This window comes from Gracilinanus agilis, chromosome 1 (genome assembly GCF_016433145.1).
Source record: "Gracilinanus agilis isolate LMUSP501 chromosome 1, AgileGrace, whole genome shotgun sequence".
Taxonomy (NCBI): Eukaryota; Metazoa; Chordata; class Mammalia; order Didelphimorphia; family Didelphidae; genus Gracilinanus; species Gracilinanus agilis.
This window is the reverse complement of record NC_058130.1, coordinates 50,529,884-50,551,485: the sequence shown is the minus strand read 5'-3', so window position 1 is coordinate 50,551,485 and position 21,602 is coordinate 50,529,884. Positions and strand designations below refer to the sequence as shown.

Sequence of the window (21,602 nt, the reverse complement as noted above, 5' to 3'; positions counted from 1 at the left end):
CTCCTAATTTATAACTGTCAATTTTATTTTCTACATTGAAGTTAGGGGCTTATATTTCTTTTTTTTTAATATTATTTGATTTGAATGACCATTATATCCAGTCAGGATTATTTTTGTATCCTAACTATTTCATCCAGTAAATAGGTATTTTCTTCACCTACAGTTCAGAGAAGGGGGGAATTGAGAAGGCATCCAAGGAGACGAAGAAAGAAAAGCCAGAGGCTTCCAATAAAGATAACAGTAGTAAGAAAACCAAAAGCATTACCTCCTTCTACAACCCCTTCACTGATTATGAAACATGACTCCTGCTTCTCCCATTCAAGGTTAATAAGGGAAGAATCAAAAATAGAAATTTAAGAAATAATAATAAAGTTGAAATAACTCCCTGGAGAAGGGGAGAAAAAGCAACAACAGCTGCTCCCTTTGGAGCCACGCGGAGAAATAGGGTCAGGTGTTTCTAGGAATGCAATTGTGTCATATATTCTCAGTATATTTTAAAATCAGTCCTAGATTTTGAAATAGCTGTAAAAATCTGATCTCCTTTGAATTCATGGCAACTCATGCTGGGTAAAAAAAAAAAAACACCTGAATGACAGATATGGATGGGGAGGTAGGTGATAAGAGTGACTTCAATTCTTAGGATAGTAGAGCTAGAGTTAAAAGGAACCACAAAAGCCATCTAGTCCAACTACCTCATTTTAAAGATGAGGAAATTGAACTTAGGGAGCCATATGCAGAAAAATATAGACACCAAAAAGTATAAATATCTAGAGTGAAAATTTCACAGTCCAAGTTCCTGTTACCATTGGTGTGGTCTCTCTTTCTTTGACAAAGCTCCTCCCTGTTTCTATCATCTTCCCCTATAAAAGTGTTACATAAACTTCAATAGGAAGACAATGGGAGAGGGCAGACAGATTGTTGCAGAATTAAATAAAATAAGCACTTGGTTACAAAATGACATTTCCTTAGGTAGAGTATTTTGTGGACCCAAACTAGTGACTCATCTAAAAGTATTTACAAATGTAAAGCAGAAAAAAGAACTTTTGGGAATCACCTGGAATTATGTGTAATATAGCCTATCTTTGAAAATCTGCCCATTTGAAGATAACTGACCAAGTGTGACCAAGTACTTATGATCCTTGATTCTAACTTGAGAAAAGAAAAATAAATTCACTCCCAAGTCCAAAGTTGCTTGGCTGTATTTTTCTGCCATCAAAGCAGAGATTTCAAAGTGTCATAATTATTTTCTGATATTTCTATAAAATTTATTCTGGCTGTTATTAGGCACAGGGGAATGCTGTTAGCATCCCTAATACTATTTTTCAAAGCTGAGTCTCACCACTGTGGTTATTTCCTATGGTCCTAAATGCTTGTCTTTGCTTGAATAAGGGGCCACATTTGCCCATTTATTAACAAATGCAACTATTTACAAATGGGCAAGTTTCCACCTGGGCTGTAACACTTATTCATGTTTTATGAGATTTTAAGCAGCAGACATATCAAATCTAGTAAAAATGTTTCTTTTGTTTTCTGCTAGCACTTTATCAATTTAAATTTCGCACCCTTAAAAACTTTATTTCTGAAAGCCAACCAAGTGTTATAAATGATCATGTCCCAAATTCACTTTAGAAGAAGTGTGAAAGGAAAAAAAAGTTGGAGTGATGTTAGGATAATGTAAACTGAATAAAACATAAGAACCGAGATATTTATAGGGTGTTAGTCTTATAGTTCAGTACTTTTCCTACCTGCCTCTTTGGAAATCTGGGTGAAGGATTCAACACCTTTTTCTCCATAACTTCCTTCTGATGCAAGAGTAGAGACATAATTCCATCCCAAAGCTTTCACAATATCGACCATGGCCTGGGCCTGGAAGGAGTCTGGTGGGACCACTCGAGAGAAGAAATCATATCTCCGGTCATCACTTAATTCTGGTGCGGTTGAGGCATAACTAATCTGGGGAATCTGGAAAGGATAGAAGATGACACCAAAAATTGATCAAGACATGATATACAATGCTACTAGCAGTTTAATTTAAACCCAGAGCTTGTGCCCGTTAAATATGATAAGAACAGGTTACTTATTTTTTGACAGTCTAAAATGAATTATTTTTTTAGTATAAGGAAATGACCATATATCAGAGTTGTGAGAGATCTTGGTGGCCAGCCAGTCCAACATCTACCTGAAAAAATGTAAAAAGCGACAATCTAATTTTTCCTTGAAGACCTCCAACAATAAGGAATACTATTCCTCTAATGAAGGTCATTGCATCTTTGGACAGATCTCATGGTTAGAAAATTGCTTCCCCAAATAGACACCCCACCCTTGACTTCCAACTGACTTTCTTGGCTTCCAACTGTTGTTCTACTTTTTCGGGGGGGGGTTTGGGGATGGGATAGAATAATTCTTATCTCTTCTCCATGCAATAGTTCTTCAGGAACCTAAAACAAACACCAAAGCCACCATCACATTCTCTATACTAGGCTGTGCCTAAGTTTATTCACCAGAGCCTAATATAGTGTGATTTTCTAGTTCAACAAATGGAACAAGCTCTACTTGAAATTCTGACCTTTGGATCAAATTCAGTTGACTTTGGGATTCATGGTGATAAAGGCTCATAAATTATCTCCTTTGTATATAGTAAAAATAGACTCAGATCATCAAATGATAGAATGTGGCAGTCAGAGAATTTTGTCCTCAAGTTGAAGAGGTAGAAAAACTGGAAAATCATGGTGCTTGAATGGGATAGAGGTTGGGTAGAAAAGACTATAGTGAAATAGGTGCTGCATTTATTGAAGTGGAGGGGGACTGACATGGAAGACATTTAAAAAAGGATGGATTTGAAAATGATGGAGTGGACTTAAGGTAGTAAAAGGGAAAGATGAAGGAGAATTCACAAAGAGAGATGAAAGGAATATCCCTACATCTCATCTCCCGTGCTGGAGGTGTGACTGAAAAAAAATCCAGTTTTGTATCCATCATTTGGACTGAGAACTTATGACCAAAACAAGTTATCCAGACTTATATCCCTTGTGGAATATTTAGAGGCTCCATCGCCAAATGGTATGATTCTTGGATCCATCCTTGGGTGTATGCCTCTGGCTCCTGCCTTCTCTGTTGCTGTCCTAGCCCTTGGCTACCTTATAGAAAATTTGCTATTTTATCTGCCATCAAAGTTTGCCTCCTTGGGTTTCAGACAAGGACAGACTTGTCCTTGCAGTCATTCCCTATGCCTCTGGGCTCCTTAAAATCCTCTCTATGTGGGTTGGTTTATCTGAAATATATTCCCTGGCTTATTGTTAAGGCTGTCTAATCTTTAAGGAACCTCAGCTCTCTTATATATAATCTAGTTTAGCATCTAGACCTAGCCTCAAAAAAGTAGCTCTATGGGTTTCTTCCAAAGGCCTCTTTCCTGGGGCCCTTCTGTCTTATACTGATTCTCTCCAACAGCCAGAAGCAGACACGCTGGCTCTTCCTGTTTGACTGCCCACTAAGTTAACATTTCCTGTCAGAGGAATCCTTCCAAGAGGCAGATCTTTGGCAGGACAGAAATGTCTAATAGATTTTGTGCTCAACGATTGAAGAAACATATCTTGGTCCAGGTTATTAACTCTGGTTCTTCAGTTTTTTAAATCTCTAAAATAACCCTATCTTAACCCCAAAGGTAAGTGGTCTTCAAGACCCTATCATTAGAAAATATACTATCCTGAACAATAATAGCCACACTTTCTACCAAGGACAGAGGAATGCCCTCACTGTATGGCTGACAATACATTCTTTACTCGCATACACACAACACATGCACCATCACCATTATCGTCACTGTCACTATCACACAAATGTGCATATATTTGGCTGGGTCACTACATTAGAGCAGAGGTGAGGATAATGAGACACAAAAAAAGAAGAAAAGATGAAGGAACAAGATGGGCAACACAGCAAAAGATATGCTGCTATGATGATTTAACAGCAGCTAATGCCAGGCTCTATGAAGGTAATTATCCTAGACAAGCTTCATTAGCAGGGAGACTTCAAATATTGGAGACCTGATTCTGACTATTTCTCAGGAAAGTCAATCACTATTGTATGTGACTTCATTGTTGGGACACTCTCAGGGCCACATGACCCTGGGAATTCCTCTGATGAGAGATTATACAATGTGGAGGAAAAATCACCAGGGGTTCAAATTTCAGCTCTGATGATGCTGTGTTGTAGGTCTTTATATAGTAATAACTATGATTTATATGCTGCTTTAAGGTTTACCAAATGCTATATGTATGCTATTTTATTTGGTCCTCACAATCTTTTCTAATTTTACAAATGAGGAAATTGAGACTAATAGAAATTGCCTTATCCAAAGTGACCCAAGTGATAAATAGTTGAGATCATAAGCAAACAAAGGGCTTCCAACTCCAAGTCTAGGGCTCTTACTCACTTTGACTCCTAAATGTGTATATAGCTCTGAGCCTCAGTTTACCTCTCTGTAAAATAGAGGAAATGATACTTGCATTACCTTCCTCATAGCAGTTTTCAACATCAAATGTCATAACATACAAAACTATTTTGTAACCTTAAAGAATTGCATTATTGACATTGTTTTTTTGTAATAAAAATTGGTGTGATCCATGCACTTAAACATAAATCTAGGGAAAAATCCCTTGCCCACATGACCCAGGAATAGTAGGGACCCCATTCATCTGTTTGTCTTCAGGAGATAGGAAGGAACTGGGCTTAAGCTGACCTGAGCTGATCAGATTGCTAGGAGCCTTTATTTGTGCTGAGATTTAGTTCTAGCTGGGGTAATATAACTGTTTGCTGGAAAGCATAGCTGAGACATGTCTTGTATTTACTCTTCATGGACTACATCTGGAAAAGAAATTGATAGTTTGACAAAAAGGGCCAGTCCCTAACAAACTGTTGCCTAAGCCAGAAATCCTAGGGTCATGGGATCATTAATGATTTTGAGCTAGGAGATTCCCTCAGGTGATCTATTCCAGTCCTACTTTTTACTGAGGCGAAAATAGAGCCAAAGAAATGAAGTGATTTCTCCAAAGTTCACAAAAGCAATAAGGGGCAGTATTAAGAGCTGAACCATGGTCAGAATGTTTAGTCTTTTTTTTTTTACCCTTACCTTCTATCTGAGAATCAATACTGTACTGTTTATTGATTCTAAGGCAGAAGAGTAATATCAGCTAGGCAAGAGGGGTTAAGTGACTTGGCTAGGGTCACATAGCTAGGAAGCGGCTAAGGCCAAATTTGAATCGAGGATCTCCCTGGCTCTCCATCCACTGAGTTATCCAGCTGCCCCCCAAAATGATTAGTCTTGAGGAAGAGGAGGTTGGGTGATTCTGGAGGTGAGCTCTCTTTTTCCTCAAATCATTTTTACCTATAGACATATATCTCTCCATAACAGACTCGTGTTCCATAGAAAAATCATCTTCCCCCATGCCTTTGGCATACATACTAGAGCCTATTGATCTCTAATTCTATGGAAAATACTAATATAGATAGGAGCAAAGTTTATTATTCACTAAAAATAAGTAAATCATATTCATTATTTATCAGACATTTGAGTCCTATGCGATGCTATCTGTTCTATGATTAAACATTTTAGATAGAAAACCTCCTATTTGAATAAAAACTTTTGGGTTTAAACAGAAAAGGCCACCCAACTTCCCACCTAAGAAGTAAAAAGAAGAGAAGCCAAGCATAGCAATACATTTCCGTCAATTTCAACTTGCGGAAATTTAAAAGCTTTGTGCTCCCGCACAGATGCCTACGTCGCCAAAATCACTTTCTACCTGTAAACTAGCGTTAATAAAGATACATTCAGTCCTCTAAAGGAACAGCAATTCCACTGTGAATTTGCATTTATGTTGCTATAGTAAAACATCAGAATTGTAAAATACCCCAATGAAAACGCATTTTCTAAACTGTACCCACAATTTCAGGAATGAAAATTCCTGTGAAATAAGTTTCTTTCTTCACAGCCATGTAGACTCTCTGGCGATGATTAGTATCCATAGTCTCTCCTCTTTCATTAGAGATGTTGGGAGATTTCTCCTTTCAGACTCAAATGCACCTCTAGAGTTATACAAACTTGCCCTGACCTTGCCACCCTTATCTCTGTGCTCAGAAGAAAGCAATGCTGCAACTACAAGTTAGAGGTTATAGAGAAAGTCACGCAGGCAAAAGATGTTCAGACCTAAACATATCTTTGCAATAAGGAGGAAAGGATTGAAAGAATATGGGCAGGATATAAACTAATATTTTCATATGTTCATTTGAATGTTTGCAATTCTATTTGAGCCAACCAGCTCTGCTCTTTGGTGCTGTTTGTTGTAGAGAGATAAACACTGAAGCCCACAACTGAGAAAAGAACAAGTCAACTTCTTTTTTTTTTTTTTAACCCTTCCCTTCCATCTTAAAATGAATACTGTGTATTGGGTTGCAAGGCAAAAGAATACTAAGGGCTAGGCACTACCTTGGGGTTAAATGACTTGCTCAGAGTTACATAGGTAGGAAGTGTCTGAGGTCATATTTGAACCCAGGACCTCCCACTACTCTAGACCTGACTGCCTACCCACTGAGCCACCTACCTAATTCCTGAAGACAATTTCAATGACAATAAGCATTATGTTATTATTTTAATAAGAATAATACATAATAATAATGATAATAAACATCTTAGATTTTTAAACATAATTTTCATTAGGGACAAACTACTTCTGCCTGAGTATTTGACCCAAGGTCTGGATCTAAAGAGGTTATCTGATTTAGTCTACTGCATGTAGGCAGATCAAAACCTAAAAGAAGATGGATGATTGTGATCCTATTTCAGAAGCCTCTAAGGATAAAAATTCCACAGCCTCTCTTGGTATCTAACAAAATTCTTTATTGCTGCTATTCAAGTCCATTTCCTCTTGTCAGTCTGCCATGGAGATGGAAAATTTGTCTAGTGATAAAGAACAACTCGTAATAACATTTTAGATACATGACGACAGGTATTAAGTGCCCTAGTGAGCCTTCTCTTCTTCAGGATAAACAACCCAAATACCTTTAACCCTTTCTCATAGGACTAGATTGCCCTTCTTTCAATGCCGTCACTCTGTATTCTCTCTATTTTCAACAATATCCCTTTCATAAAGGGTAGATAAAATTGGACACCCTCACCAAGAAATAGCTTGGTCAATGGTGAATATGGAAAAATATTTTCTGTCTCTTATTGGAAATGAGGTGAGGTATCTTTTTTCCTCTAATAGTTATCTAGAAAATAACTTAGTATAAATCAACCTTGTGTAAAACGAAGCTGTTAGATTTTGCTTCCATTTAGTGATAACTAATTACACTCACTCATCCTAAAAGGTCTATGGTTCTAGATTCCTGATGGTCATTCATTCATTCAAAAAAAGCATTTATTAAGTGTCTACTATCTGTGATATGATGTTCTAGACTTGGAGGGAAGAGAGAGATGGAAAGGTAAATACATCATAATGTCTGGCCACATGGAATTTAGAATCCTCTGCTAACATTTGCTATAGCAGACAATCAGGATAAAAGAATTCCTGGACAAAGTGTCTTGATAAGATATATAAGAATCTGAAGAAAAGAATGGGAAATATATGCATATATGTGGTGTCTGTTTTGTTTTTATAACAGGAAGATTAAGGAATGCCGAAGAAGTATTACCTAAACTGAACCTTAAAGAATGTTTGAAAAGTGTAGAAATAAAGAAATAATTCAGAGCTTTAAATTACTTTGAAGGTGTTGTGCCCTCATTTTACATTTAAAGCACCAAGGCATATAGAATTTCATCTGTATAAAGCCTCAGGCTAGTAAGGGATCTCAGAGACTATCTTGTCCAAACCATTCCCCATTTTACAAATGGAGAAACTGAGGCCATGAGGGATTAAGTCTAAGGTTACACACATAGTAAGTATTAGAGATAGAACTTGAACTCAAGTCTTCTAATTCTAAATCCAGTATTTTTTTCTATTTTAGCACATTATCTCGTTCCAGGTACGGAAAAAGGACGGTGGAAATGCACAGAGAAAAGAAGTAGATATGTCTATTTGGTATTCAGCTAGTTGTTGAATGAAACACTAATGATACAAAGAGGAATAATAGAAAATAATGCTAAAAAAATTGGCTGGAGCCATAGCCTTAAATACTATACCCTTTAATTTTAGAGATTGAAAAAAAAACTTTTACAAGTGAACATCTTAAGTGACTTGTCCAACTTTCATGCTTTTTCTTACAGTTAATATTACAGAAAATTTTGAGTAGAGAACTGACATAGTTAGAGACACCAGTTAGGAAACTATTATAATTTACTGGATTCAGAGAGAAGATGAAGGCCTACATTAGAGAGAGCAGAGTTAAAATTGAGCATACTTGAATATTTTAGTGACTTGAGATGTCTTCACAGCACAGATCTCTGCACCAAAGCATGTAAGTCAAAAACAAATAATAGGACACCAATAAAAATTAAAATATGATGAGCTCTTAAGAAGGGTATATTTGTGCTATGGGAGCACAATGTCTCTGATTCTCTGGGAGCAGCAAATATCCCCTTCCAGCTCTTTAATGTATACAGTATATACTTTCTAATCTTTCAGATCTGAGATGAGTTGCCTGCCACCTGCTCCTTTACTATGGGTCAAGAGTCTACTTCCATAGAGAAAAAGCCAAGGGATTTTCCACTTACGCATTTTTTAAAGGCAGCTTTATCTAGGGCATTTTAAAGCTGCTTCTTTTTAAATTTCCCTTTCAAAGATTCACATGGCTTTGAAAATTATTGAGAAACTTCTGCTTCACTCTGCATTCCAACACCCTCAATTTCAGAACCATCCTTCTGTGGGTGCCAAAATTTCTATCCTGATACTTCCCAGTGAATGTTTGTTTTAAATATTTTTGCTTCCAATTGTGTAATGTTCCCAGGGGAGAAGTTGGTTTTTCTTTTCTACCCCTTTCTTGCAGCCAACATATATAATGAATAAATGGAGCAATCCTTCCTAGTGACTGTGGACTCTCTGAATACTGTCACCTCGTTCCTGTTGGTTGTGGAATATTGATGTCACTCAGCTGGCTGTATGACCCTGGGAAAAAAATATTTAACTTCTCAGTGATCTGGGTAACTAAGACTATATGTTATAGAGCAGGTGCTGACCTGCTTTTTATACAGAATTTCCTCATCTGGAAATTTCCCATATCAAAGAAATTACAGGTCTAGTACCTATCCTTCCATTATTCTGGTATTATAACAAAGGGAAATAAAAGAAATATTACTACTGTAATACAAAACACTAAGTTAGAATCAGTTTTAAAGAATATCTCATCTACTCCTTTGTCCATTTTCTATATAAAGAAACAGAATGGAAATAACTTGCCCATGTCAATGTGGATAGTATGGCCAAGATTTAGACCACAATTCTTATGCAGTCAAACCTAATCTCCATTCTTCACTCTCTAACTAAATCACAAATCTGTCTTCTAAAAACAAATCTCTTCTGATTCACATATAAACACAAAGTCATTGGATTTTACTCAAGTTGTTGGTTGGTGGTTATGATGTTGTAGCATTGAGTTTCGAGTGACTTGAGAGCAAAAAAAATTCAAAGGAGCAAAGAACCATTAAAAAAAAAAGTAATAGATTAAATGGAGCCATATTGCTCCATCCCTCTCTTCCCCAAGATTTCTTTTACTTGAGTTTGATTAAGGTCTCTTCTGGCTCTTAAAACTTCATAAATTTATTCTTGAAGTTCAATTCGAATTAAAAATGTATTCACAGTTTGCCAGCCACAGTTTGAATAAATTCCATCTCCTTTCATAATTTAAAGGAATTGTGAAATGTATATTTTTCAAATTGTCTGTGAAACCGAGTTCTCTATCTATCAGAAGGCTTTTTATCTTGCCACCTGATACTGCAGAGACATTATGTCCAACAATATTGGCCCCTGGTAAAGCTCCCTTGTCTTTCAATTGAGTATTAAAATATTTTCTTATGTTGCTTAAGGCTGATAAGAAAGTTAAGATGCATTGCCCAATCCAAAGAAGTCAGACATGAATAGCCAGATCTGCTCATGGAATAGAATATTTAAATAAAAAAAGCAGTTCTATTTATTGCATGGCTAGACCAAATTGTCTCCTTCAGTTTTAAAGCATTTGATTCTGTAGCTGCTAAGTATGCTGTATCTCAGCTCAGATAAAATTAGATGATAATTTGAGTTACTGGATAAAATGAGGTGAATCTATGTTTATGACATTCTTTATTCCTCCAATATAGAAAAGTGAAGTCCACATTCTGGTTCTGAACCTATACAGTGTGAATAACCCATGTAAAGTGGGATGATGATCATACTATTCCTTTTTCCCCCATCTCATCATCTTAGTAATTTAAAAAATAGTTTAAGGATATTCTAATTCATTATATTCCCTAACATGAGCATCTTAGAACCTTTATCTGTAAATCCATGAAATCTTTCTCTATAAGTCTAATCCAAATGAGGAAAATGATTTTCTCAAGCTACATTCCCATTATTTACTACCTCCTTTTCAACCCCAATAGGGGAATAATATTGTAATTAACCACATTATTTACTAGAAAAATTGTGATTTGAAAAATAAGTGCTTGAATATATCATCTGCTTTGTTGGACAAAAGGGGTTATCATAGAGTCAGGAAGATTTGGATGTAAATCAAGTCTTTCATACTAGATATTTGACCCTAAGAAAATTACCTACTTAATTAGAGCTTCCATGTCTTCATCTGTAGAAAGAGAATAATAATATCTGATGTGAGATGCTGTGTAGTAGGGACTTGAAATCAGGACTATATATATTATTTTGTATTAATTGTAGAAATGATCTTATGCATCTGATTTGTTATTAAAAATACATACACAAGTTAAATCCTCAAGTAGCCCAACTCCATTTTATTTCTAATGTGCCCTTTAAATTAACTATGCAAATATATCTGTTCCTACCTAAAAGAAATCAAACTGGGAAGAAAAAATTCTATAAAAATTAGACTCATAATTGTAACGCTTGAAGGGAACTTTGAAGTCATGCTGTTTAGTTTCACCAGTCACATTTTATAGACTACAATACTGGGGCACAAAGAGGCTGGGTGATTTGCCCATCGTCCCACTGAAAATAAGAACTGGAGCCATGGTCTATCACAGATATGAAAACAGCACTGAGAGACTTAAGAAAAAGTATTGTTTTAGTTACTTTGAGGATAGACTGAAAAAAAACTCATTAAAGGTGATTGTATGAATGCTTTCATAGAAAACTGAATCCAAAATATAGAAAAAGGGAGAAAAAACATCAATTGCCTAATCAGAGACAAGAATACATTTAACGCTGTTTCTTCTACTTGTGAATAAAATGCACTGTCTGCTAAGCAAACTCACCATCTAAAATGTTTGATAAAATTGATCCCTCACCTCCCTTCATTAAAGTCTCTCATGATCACCATACGGTAACATAGCATCAGTCAAAGAATTCATTGAACAGATGGATTTGGCAACATGCCCTGCTGGAGATCAACTGTTTTTCAACATCTGTCAACCTAAGTAAAAGAGGAGTAACTTCCAGATGTGGACTAGATTATGTTATTATACAGCACTCTCCTCTAACCCAAAGCACTAGCAGAACCCAGTCATATACTGTCTCAATATAATCCTATTCAATTTGTTGCTCCACTCCTCTGTACACACCTGGGACTGTTTTTGTTGTTGTTTTTTTTTAATTCTGATGTCCTAGTTTTTCATTAACAGTTTTTTATAATTGAATTAGCATGGCTAGGTCACTGTCAAACATCTGTGACTTTAATACCTCTCTTTAAGGAAGTTGGAATGGATATCTTCACCTCTTTATCTCCTTGGTGATGTTGGCACTTCACCAGAACACACAGCTGAGAAGTCAATGCCATAGCGTGCCTGAGCACTCTTTACAGAGGGCAGTTTCCATGCAACTTTTTAAAGGCATTTTTGGAGGTATCATGTGCAATTAAGATAATGCTTCAGTGTACCTGTTGAGATATTAATGAGCTCCCACTGGGGTATTATTAAGTTCACAGTTGGCCATAATTTCAATTTTCATTCTTATTAAGCCTTACTGATACAGTTCTTAAAAGTGAAAAGATGCTGGAAAAACCCTTTTAAAACCTTTTTCCCCCACTGATAGCACCCAATGTAATTGGTATATCACTTCCCTCTCAACACCATTGTGGTTGTTCAGGGATGGGGCTTGCTGGCAGCTTGGGAGAGAAGGTGAAGACAGTTATTTCTGAGAATTTAGAGATGACTCACATTCTTGAATTAGTTTAAATTCAGAATTTTACTGTAGTTGAAATTACTAATGTCAGAGCTTAATCATCAATTAGTATAATTCTTCCTTTTTCCCTTTTCATTTCTCTAATTGTTGAACATTGGTACCTTCAACACTCTCAGAACTGTATACAATCATTTTCTCTGGTCTCAATTATCCAAGTGATCTTCAGGCAAATCTACTCACTCTAATATGCATTTCAAAGCAATCAGTCTTATTTGTTTCCTGGAGAATGTAACTTCCTTGAGGATAGGGATCATTTTTATTTTTGTCTTTGAATCAATGTAGTATTTGGAATGTTCACCTTCCTCCTTAGTGAATTGGTAAGATCCTGGGCAAGTCCCTTAAATTCTTAGAGTTCTAGGCAACTTTATGGTTAGAAGTTACTGAAGATATGGCAACCTGCATCAGTAGTTGGAAGATTATTTTGAGGATCAAAGGATATGTAGAACTTTGCAAGCCTACAAGTTCTGTATAACCATTAGCTATTATTATGACTAAATCAATGAAATCATAGGTCTAGCATATATCAAAAGAGATAATATATAGCACTTTGCAAACTTCAAGTTCTATATAATATGTTAGCTGTTATTATTATTATTATATCAATAAAATTATAGGTTTAGGAGAGATCCTATTTTTGCACTTATTTTCTACAAACTGAAAAATCAGATCAGCATCCCCCCCCCAATCTTCATTCCAATTTTTATACAGTTTTTCTTCATTTTAATACTCCATCTCACTATTTCTGGTCCCTAGTATTTTTAATCTGCCTTTCCTTTCAGGAGTAAAGGAGCTGATGAACTCATTCTTACTACAGTGTTTCTTAATGTTTCATCCTTATCAGGAGTATTTACATTTTAAAGAAGGAACTGTAGTGAAATGTTGACCAGTGTACTTCTTCCCCAAAACTGAGAGATTAGAGCTAAAAGTGAGTTCCACTTCCCTTTTGGTGAAGTACTTTGTTTTACATATGAAGTACTAAAGCCCAAGGTCTTTAATTGACATGTCCAAGGTCATATAGGAGGTCAACTCAGATCCTTGACTCCAGAATTAGTGTGCTTTCCACTTTACCATACAGAGTTGGTATGGAGAGAAAGAGTACTGGGTTTAGAGGAAGATCTTGGTGGATATTTTCCCTCTGCTTCTAACTAGCTTGTTCTCTTTAGAATTAATCACTTAGACCTTCTATGCTTTAGTTTTCTGATTTGTGAAATGAACAGATTAGATATCTAAAGTCTTTTCTCTCTCCATAACCTATGGCTCTATGAGAGCAGAATTTTCTGTCATTAAACATATATGAATTTATATGAAATAATATGGAAAACTAATCTTCATTGTGATCCCTCTTAGAGCAGCTAGGTGGTAGAGTAGGCAGAGCATTAGGGCTAGAGTTGGGAGGACTTGAGTTCCAAACCAGCTTCAGACTCTTAGTAGCTCTGTGACTGAGAAAGTTACCTAACACTGCTTCAGTTTTATCATCCTTGAAATGAGTACCAGAAGGAAAAGGCAAACCACTCCAGTATTCTGCCAAGAAAACTACAAATGAGGTCACAAAGAGTCTAACACCACTAAAGACAATAACAACAACATGATCCCTCTTAAATATTGTACTTTAGGTGACTGAATATTATAACCATTTTCAGTCTCACTTCCGGTTATTTAGCTTATTGAAACATACATTTTATTTTGTAGCTATTATCCATAAGGCACCATGGTCAGTATTAGAGTTATGAAAACAAATACTAAGTCTTGTCCTTCAGAAAATTAGGTGTCACACCCATCAAAACTTCCTATCTACCTAATAAGAATGACTATGTCAGAGTTTTCTTCTGTATATCTATTCCTTTCAAATATGATATAATAACAATGATAGATAAATAGATAACACTTTTAGTTTTATAAAGCAATTTATATATTATCTCATTTGGTCCTCATAACAACCCAATAAGATAAGTGTTATAATTACCATAACCATTTTACAGATGAGGAAACTGAGGTTAAGAGAGGTTAAGTAATTTGCCCAAGGTCACACAACTTCTAAATGTCTGAGTCAATATTCAAACTCAAGTATCCCAGATCTAGGCTGGCACTTTATTCACTTTGTCATTTATATGCACATTTGAAACAGAAGAATCAATCCAAGTCTCATCATAGCCTAAACATAAAGTGTCCCCTGACAACTGATTGCCAAATGAAGTGAAAGGAGACAATAATGTATTTCTTTGAGGAGATGTTCATTCATTCTGCCTCTCATCAGAACTTCTTTGGACTCTGGGCATCACACATAACAACACTGAGAGTTGAATCATTGGCCAATCTCTTTGTAGCAGTGTGAATGTTAAGTTGCTGGGGCTACTAGAGGACAGAGAAGTCTGATCCCTCAGTTTACCCAGTGCTGCTTTGATAAAAATTAGATAAGATGTAAAAGAAGACATTTTCATAAGAGAAGTATTAGATAGGTTTTTTTCAACTAAGGTAGAATCTTTTCTATACCTCATATATTCTTGCTATTTACTTGCCAATCTCTTCTAATTATGAAAACTATTTGTGTCTCAGAGCTCATCCTTTCCCATTTGATCTCTCAGTGTGTGGAGAATGCCAACTTTGCAGAAATATTGACTGATTTGCATGATAACAGACAAGGATATCTTCAAGGTCCTAAAACCTGTCTTTGGTAGAGTTTCAGTAATGCTCTTTACAAAATGCTAAAATCTTTATTACAAATATCAATGGCCTCTGAAAAGTCAAAGTTGTAGGGGAACCAGGAGATAAAAGTATACATAAAATATTAGAACAACTAAGGATCAAGTCAAAGGACCTGATAGATTAGTAGTTTAGAGTTTATCCAATAAGGACTGCTGCTCAAAGACCACAAGTTACTGACCCATTTCCCAGGGGCTAATGATTAGACTAAATCTAGTGTGTGATATCTCCATCATTTCTCTCAACTCCCAACCAGAAAATTGACCTCCACTCCTGGAACCACCTTGGAGTTGATTAAAATGAGTTTGGCCTCATTTTGCCAAGATAAAAGCCTCCATAGGACAATTGGTCATTTTTGTGGCATGGAAACTACATGTGCTGCTTCTCTTTCCCGTTTCACTCTTCCAGTTTTTCTTTATTATTTTATATTTGTTATAATGTCACCTTTAGCCTTTAGAATGTAACTTCTTTGAAGGTAAGGATTATCTTGTTTGCTTGGATTTTTATTCCTAGCTATTAATACAGTAGAACATAGTAACTGCTTTAAAAATGTGATGGCTGTCTAAGTATCACTATTACATTAAAAATATATTTTACAGTAGGGCCTTTATAGCTATTGAGGATACGCTCCAAGACCTACCATGGATGGATAAAACTATATATGTAAACAAACACCGGTTGACCCAATTTTCTCATACATACTGTAATGATTTACTAATTGATATAGTAAACACACAGTAAGACATTAGCAACATTAAATACAATAATAGACAAGTACCTTGTGCATTATTATATAGTACTGTATAGTAGGTCCACCTTTATCCACAGCGGGTATATTTTATGAACCTTAAAGGATGATTGAAACCATGGACAGTTCTAACTTTAAATTTTTAACACCTATACTAACTTTACTGTATAGTACTGTTATCTCTCTACCCATTCCTATCCCTAGGCTTGGTGTTCTGCAGCCTCCTACACATTCATTAAAAATAAAATAAAATCTTAAAAAAATAAATTTTCTAGTGAAAGTAGAAGGACTCACTTTATGCAGGATATTGCACACATGGACCTCTGGCACAGAGAAAGGAATTTTTTGCCCCACTCCACCCACCCAGCTGCTAGCCTTCCCACCTATGTATTTATCTTCATTACAGCCTTTAAGTGTCCTTGAACCACTTTTTGGCACTCTCTTATCTAGTGGAAGCCCTCTTCCTACCTCCCTCCTTCCCTGGAATGACTGTGGGTGCCTCAAACAGTGGAAGGCAAAATCAAGGATAGGAGAGAGGAACTGTACATCTCCCCCCACCACCCCATTCTCTCTCTCTCTCTCTCTCTCTCTCTATATATATATATATATATATATATATACATATATATATATGCCTATCTCTCAATCTATCTATGCCACCATCTACCTATCAATCTAATGAATTCAACTCATACTCACATTTTAAATGGAATAGAAGAAGGATTAGCAGCCTATGATGTCTATGGCACAAAGGCATCATGAAAGATGGTTTTCTCAGGCACAGAGACATTAGTTGTAGAGAGAGTTGTGTATGGACATATTTGGATAGAGGCTAGGTCATTCCATTAGAGGGCTGCCGCCCTTCCTACTCTCCATACCAGTCATTTCCACCTGAATTCACACACCAGATCTTCCACTTACTACCTGTTCAGGTCTGCTAAATCACTTAACCTATTTGTGCCTCAGTGGCACATTGGATAGAGTGTTGGACTTGAGGCAGAAATTCTGCCTCAGTCTAAATTGTTTTCCCTTCAAAAATCAACCTAAGTGTCAAAGGATGATGACACAGAAATGAATTTTTCAGCTATCTCAAGTCATGGTAACTATGTATTGAGATAATAAATGATCTTTAACATTAAAGAGAATATATACACTAATAAAATAATGATTCCTTGAAGGGGTGCCAGATGACCTGGTTAAGTCCTGAGTCTGCCATTTAATTCAAATTACCCTAGTTGGGCAAGCCACATCCTTTTAGGTCTCCATCTCTCCACATATAAAGTGAAAGTTGGAGCAGATGTGCTCTGAATGTCATTCCAGTCTTAAATCTATGAACCAGAGATTTTGCCTCCAGACAATTATAATAAGAATGAAGAGAATGAAAAAATATGGGCTAGTGATTGTTTTGTTCTTATAGTCAAAACTCTTATGTGAAACTTTTTAAAAATAACATATGTTTAGAGTAAGCATAGATTTTTAGAGAAACTTTGGAAAAAAGGATTAATGTAGTGGAAACTTTCATATTGGAACTAAATGATTCGAAGAAAATGGCTATTGGGAAAAGCCATGAGGCACAGGGGAAAAAGCATGTGGTTCTCCTTCTGGCTCTTCCATTTAGTAGTGGTGATCCGAGGCATGGGACCATCTCTCTGGGCCTCAGTTTCCTCATCTATAAATTGTAGGTAGAATAGTACACTGATAAGAACAATGAATTTGCCATCAGAATACCTGGAAGGACATTGTGGTTCATTAATAAAGAGTAAGCCTTGATACTATGAAGACTCAGGTTCAAATCCTGCTTCTGACATCTATTGGCTATGTGATCTTGGCAAATCACTTAACTACTCAATTGTTTAAGAAGGTACTGAACTACATTGGTTAAGGGAGTTTCTTCACCAGGGAGTTTCTGTAATCAATGAAATCTGAAGTCTGGTACCTGTCCCTATTCCTTCTCTGAAACATAATCAATCCAATATATGACCAGCCTTCCGGCCTACATATTATTCACTTTGGAAAAAATACAGGTGGCTAAAATGAATAAGAATCACAAATTTCCCTGGCCCTCATATGCCTTCATGAGGAAAACCCTGGCTAAGAAAGAACTGAATTCTGGGAGACAAAAGGAATTGTTTTCATCACCTTATAAAGGAATGAGCAAAACTATCTTTCACCTATAATTAGATTAGGATAAAATTTACATGTTTTGCAGAACATTTAGTTCCATAAAAAAGCTCACACACCTTTATGGTTAGTATTTGAATTCTTCTATTATGTCCATTTTACATAAGGAGATCCTTGTCTGCATTCTTGAATCCCTCTCTAATTTCTTCCTCACTATAACACATCTTAGCATTCTATCATCTTAATTCTTTTTTATTAACCCTTACTTTCTGCCTTAGAATCAATATTATGTTTTGGTTCCAAGGCAGAAGAGCCGTAAGGGATAGGCAAGAGGGGTTAAGTCCCTTGTCCAGAGCCACACAAATAGGAAGTGTCTGTGGTTCAAATTTGAACCCAGGACCTCCTTTCTCTGGGCTTGGCTAGCAATTCCTAGCTGCCCCCTATTATCTTAACTCTGGAGTATAAGTCCTGATGTCAACATCCTAGTTTATATTGGGGGCTACAAATGCAATTTTCTTTTTCATCTGCCAACTTTCCTTCTTTGCAATATCTAATTATTTTGAGATAGCTTAGCAGTAATAGGAAGGTTGATAGGAATACAAATTTAGAGCTTGAAAGAAAGATAAAGACCATAAAATCTAGGCCATTATTTTGCAGATGAGGAAACTGAGGTTCAGAGTCAATGAGGTTATTTTGTGTACATGGAATTCTCTGGTGAGTAGAACAAATGGAAAGTATTTAAGGGTTAATTGCAACCTAATATACTTGCAATGCAGGGAGGCAGCATACATTACTCAGACTTGTCAAACTCAAAATAAAAGAGAGGATCACTAGACTCCATGCATATGGATCAACCCTATTGGCTGCATTTGATAGTTTTAAGATGTAATGTTTTCTAGGCAGAATTAATATTTCTCAATTACATTTTCATCTGTTTCCTGTGTACTTGGGAGTGTTTCAGGCTATGTGTTGGATACCTCTGCCTCCACAGATAGGGAGCTAGCCTTGGAATCACGACAACCTTGGTTCAAAATCAATCTTTGACACATACTCTGGCACTGGGCTAATCACTTAACCTCTCAGTGTCTGAAACGATTTTTTCAAAGGCTATAAAGTACAGAACAGTTATCAATCTGCACTGGTTTAAGGAGATTCATGACCAGTAACACCATATACTAATGAAATCACAGATCTAAATCAAAAGAGTAGGGAGGCAATTTTGTCTAATGTCCTTCGCCCAACTCTTTGCCAACATTTCTTTTTCATAAATACCTTGTCAGAAAAGTAGCATTAGTGCACATATCATTATCTCTGTTTTACAGATGAGAAAATTAAGGTCCAATGAGATTAATGCCCACATTTATTCCACTGTTAAATATGTGACTGTTAAAGGCATGACTCAAATCCAAACTGATGGTGTTTTTGCACTTTGCTCCCTTATTGCCCCATTTATGTTCTTCTTCCCTCAGAAGATGGTACCTGCTGTGAGATGGGTACTGCCTCAAATAAAGATCTAGGTAGCATGATGATTAAATCTACAGATATCACAAAACTGAGAACAGCTCACCTATTAGATGAGAGTGACCTCTTCAAATGATCTGCAGAGGCTAAAGCATTGGATGGAATTGAATAAGATGAAATGTAATTAAGATTAAAGCAAAGTCTTATACTTTGTTTCCAAAAATCAACTTCACAAATTTAAGATGAGAAAAGCATGGCTAAAAATGTATTTGTATATGAAAAGAAAAAGTCTTGGGATTTTTGCGTGCATTGGTCAGGATACATTCCAGGCTCTGTAGGCAGATATATAAATATATATATATACATATATATACATATATATACATACATATATACATACATACACACACACACATATATGGAGAGAGAGTCAGAGAGAGAGACAGAGAGAGAGTGAAGATATGGAATAAGCATCTGCTTATTTAGTTGCTAAAAACATAATGACCAATTATTTTTCCTCCAAATTCTCCACTTTCAATATTCCTTCTCAATAATCAAATTCATTCTATCATTTTGATATCACTGCTTAATTTAAATGTTTCCATGGCATCATGTCATTTCCATAATTACAGCTTATTCTACATTAATTACATTTTAGACTGTGTGTTTCCTAAAGAGCTCAAGGTAGATGTCTTAATCTCTTCATTAACATATCTAGAAATCTTATTTTAAGATGTTAATAGTGAGATGGCTTACTTTTCTGCAGGTCCTTAATCCCAAAATCCGTTAGTGAATTCCGTTATATGATAACGTTGGGGTTATCTTTTTTCTACTTGGAGGTATTATTCTAAAAATATTTAATATCATTGTTCCTAAGATTGAGTCTCTCTCTATTGAGGTCTCTAGGACAATTTTCTACTATTAAGGTAAAATCCTGATAGAATTATAAAAATCAAGAATTAGAAGGGACTAATAAAGTTGCTTTGTCCAATACAGATAAGATAAAAAAGCTTTTAAGTTTTAGTGATTTGTTTAATTTCACACAGCTCATTAATGGCAAAACTAGAATTAGAACCCAGGTTCATTCTGTCCAGTTCTCTTTCTAATATAACAAAATACTTTTTTTTTCTTTTTTCTCAAGCCAAGATGACTACCCTACCAGAAAGGACTTTGAACCTTCAATACATTGGGCCTCAAACCAGGCAGAAACATCTGTACTTTTTCATCAGTTAGTTGTTGGTAGGTCTTGATATTTACTGCAAAGCACAAAGTGGTACAGGATGCAAAACTGTAAATAGAGTTTTAGACACTACCCTGCTTTCAAGCTTTCAAAATGTCCCTCCAAAATGTAAAATTTGAATTCGTCAACATTTTTTCTGAGTTGTATACAACTTGATATGATTCAAACATTTTTAATTTCTTTACCTGGTACAGGGCCCTAATCTTGCTTCTATTTCCCTATATCCTCCTAGAAATAGTTCTATGGCAGATAAAGATCTGAAAGAAAGACATGACTGTGGGACTGCCCTCTGAGTATCAAACTAATGTGGGAGTGTGGGAAAGAATTTAAGGAAATATTCTTTAGAACTTCACACACACACACATACACACACTCTCCCCTTCCATTTATATTGATGTGAGGAAATGATCTAACAGGACTTACTTAAGATTAGGCTAAGGGAGGCTTAATATGGAAATCACAAATATCAATGGACCACTAATATGATAACTGGTTCTCATGATTGAAGAAGGTTAGAAGTTGGAGAAGGGAATGTTAAAAATCTGTTCTATGATGCAAGAGAAGAAGGGGAATTCTGAAAATATTGTGCTTTAAGAGGTAAAAATGATAAAAATGACTAAGCTTTGGGCTTGACTGGCTCAGGGACACCACCTAAAAGAAAGGGGATAAGAAAGGAGAAAGAAAGAATATAGGTTAGTTGTCAGTATAGGGCACTGCATTAAATGCAAACATATATATGTGTAAAAATACATGTGTATATATACATATATGTAGATATTTTTATATACACATAGAGATGGAGATAGGTAGGTAGAAGATATACTTATTTTATTGTTCTGTGGCATATATACATAAAAAGATAAAAATCTATATTTTCTTTTTTCTAGAAGCAGATATCCCTTGGGAATGGGAAATCATTAATCCAGAAGATGGTGATAGATAAAAACATAAAGGGGGGCAGCTGGGTAGCTCAGTGGATTGAGAGCCAGGCCTAGAG

General features: G+C 35.9%; 1 protein-coding gene across 2 annotated transcripts in view; it reads right to left on the bottom strand.

Moving 5' to 3' along the window:
- GRM7 (glutamate metabotropic receptor 7) overlaps positions 1-21,602 on the bottom strand; it is a 903,481-nt gene that overhangs the window by 587,269 nt on the left and 294,610 nt on the right. For both annotated transcript variants that reach the window (XM_044656830.1, XM_044656831.1), the window contains exon 2: positions 1,746-1,962. In XM_044656830.1, coding sequence (XP_044512765.1) covers positions 1,746-1,962 — 217 coding nt within the window. The remainder of the gene's footprint in view (positions 1-1,745; positions 1,963-21,602) is intronic.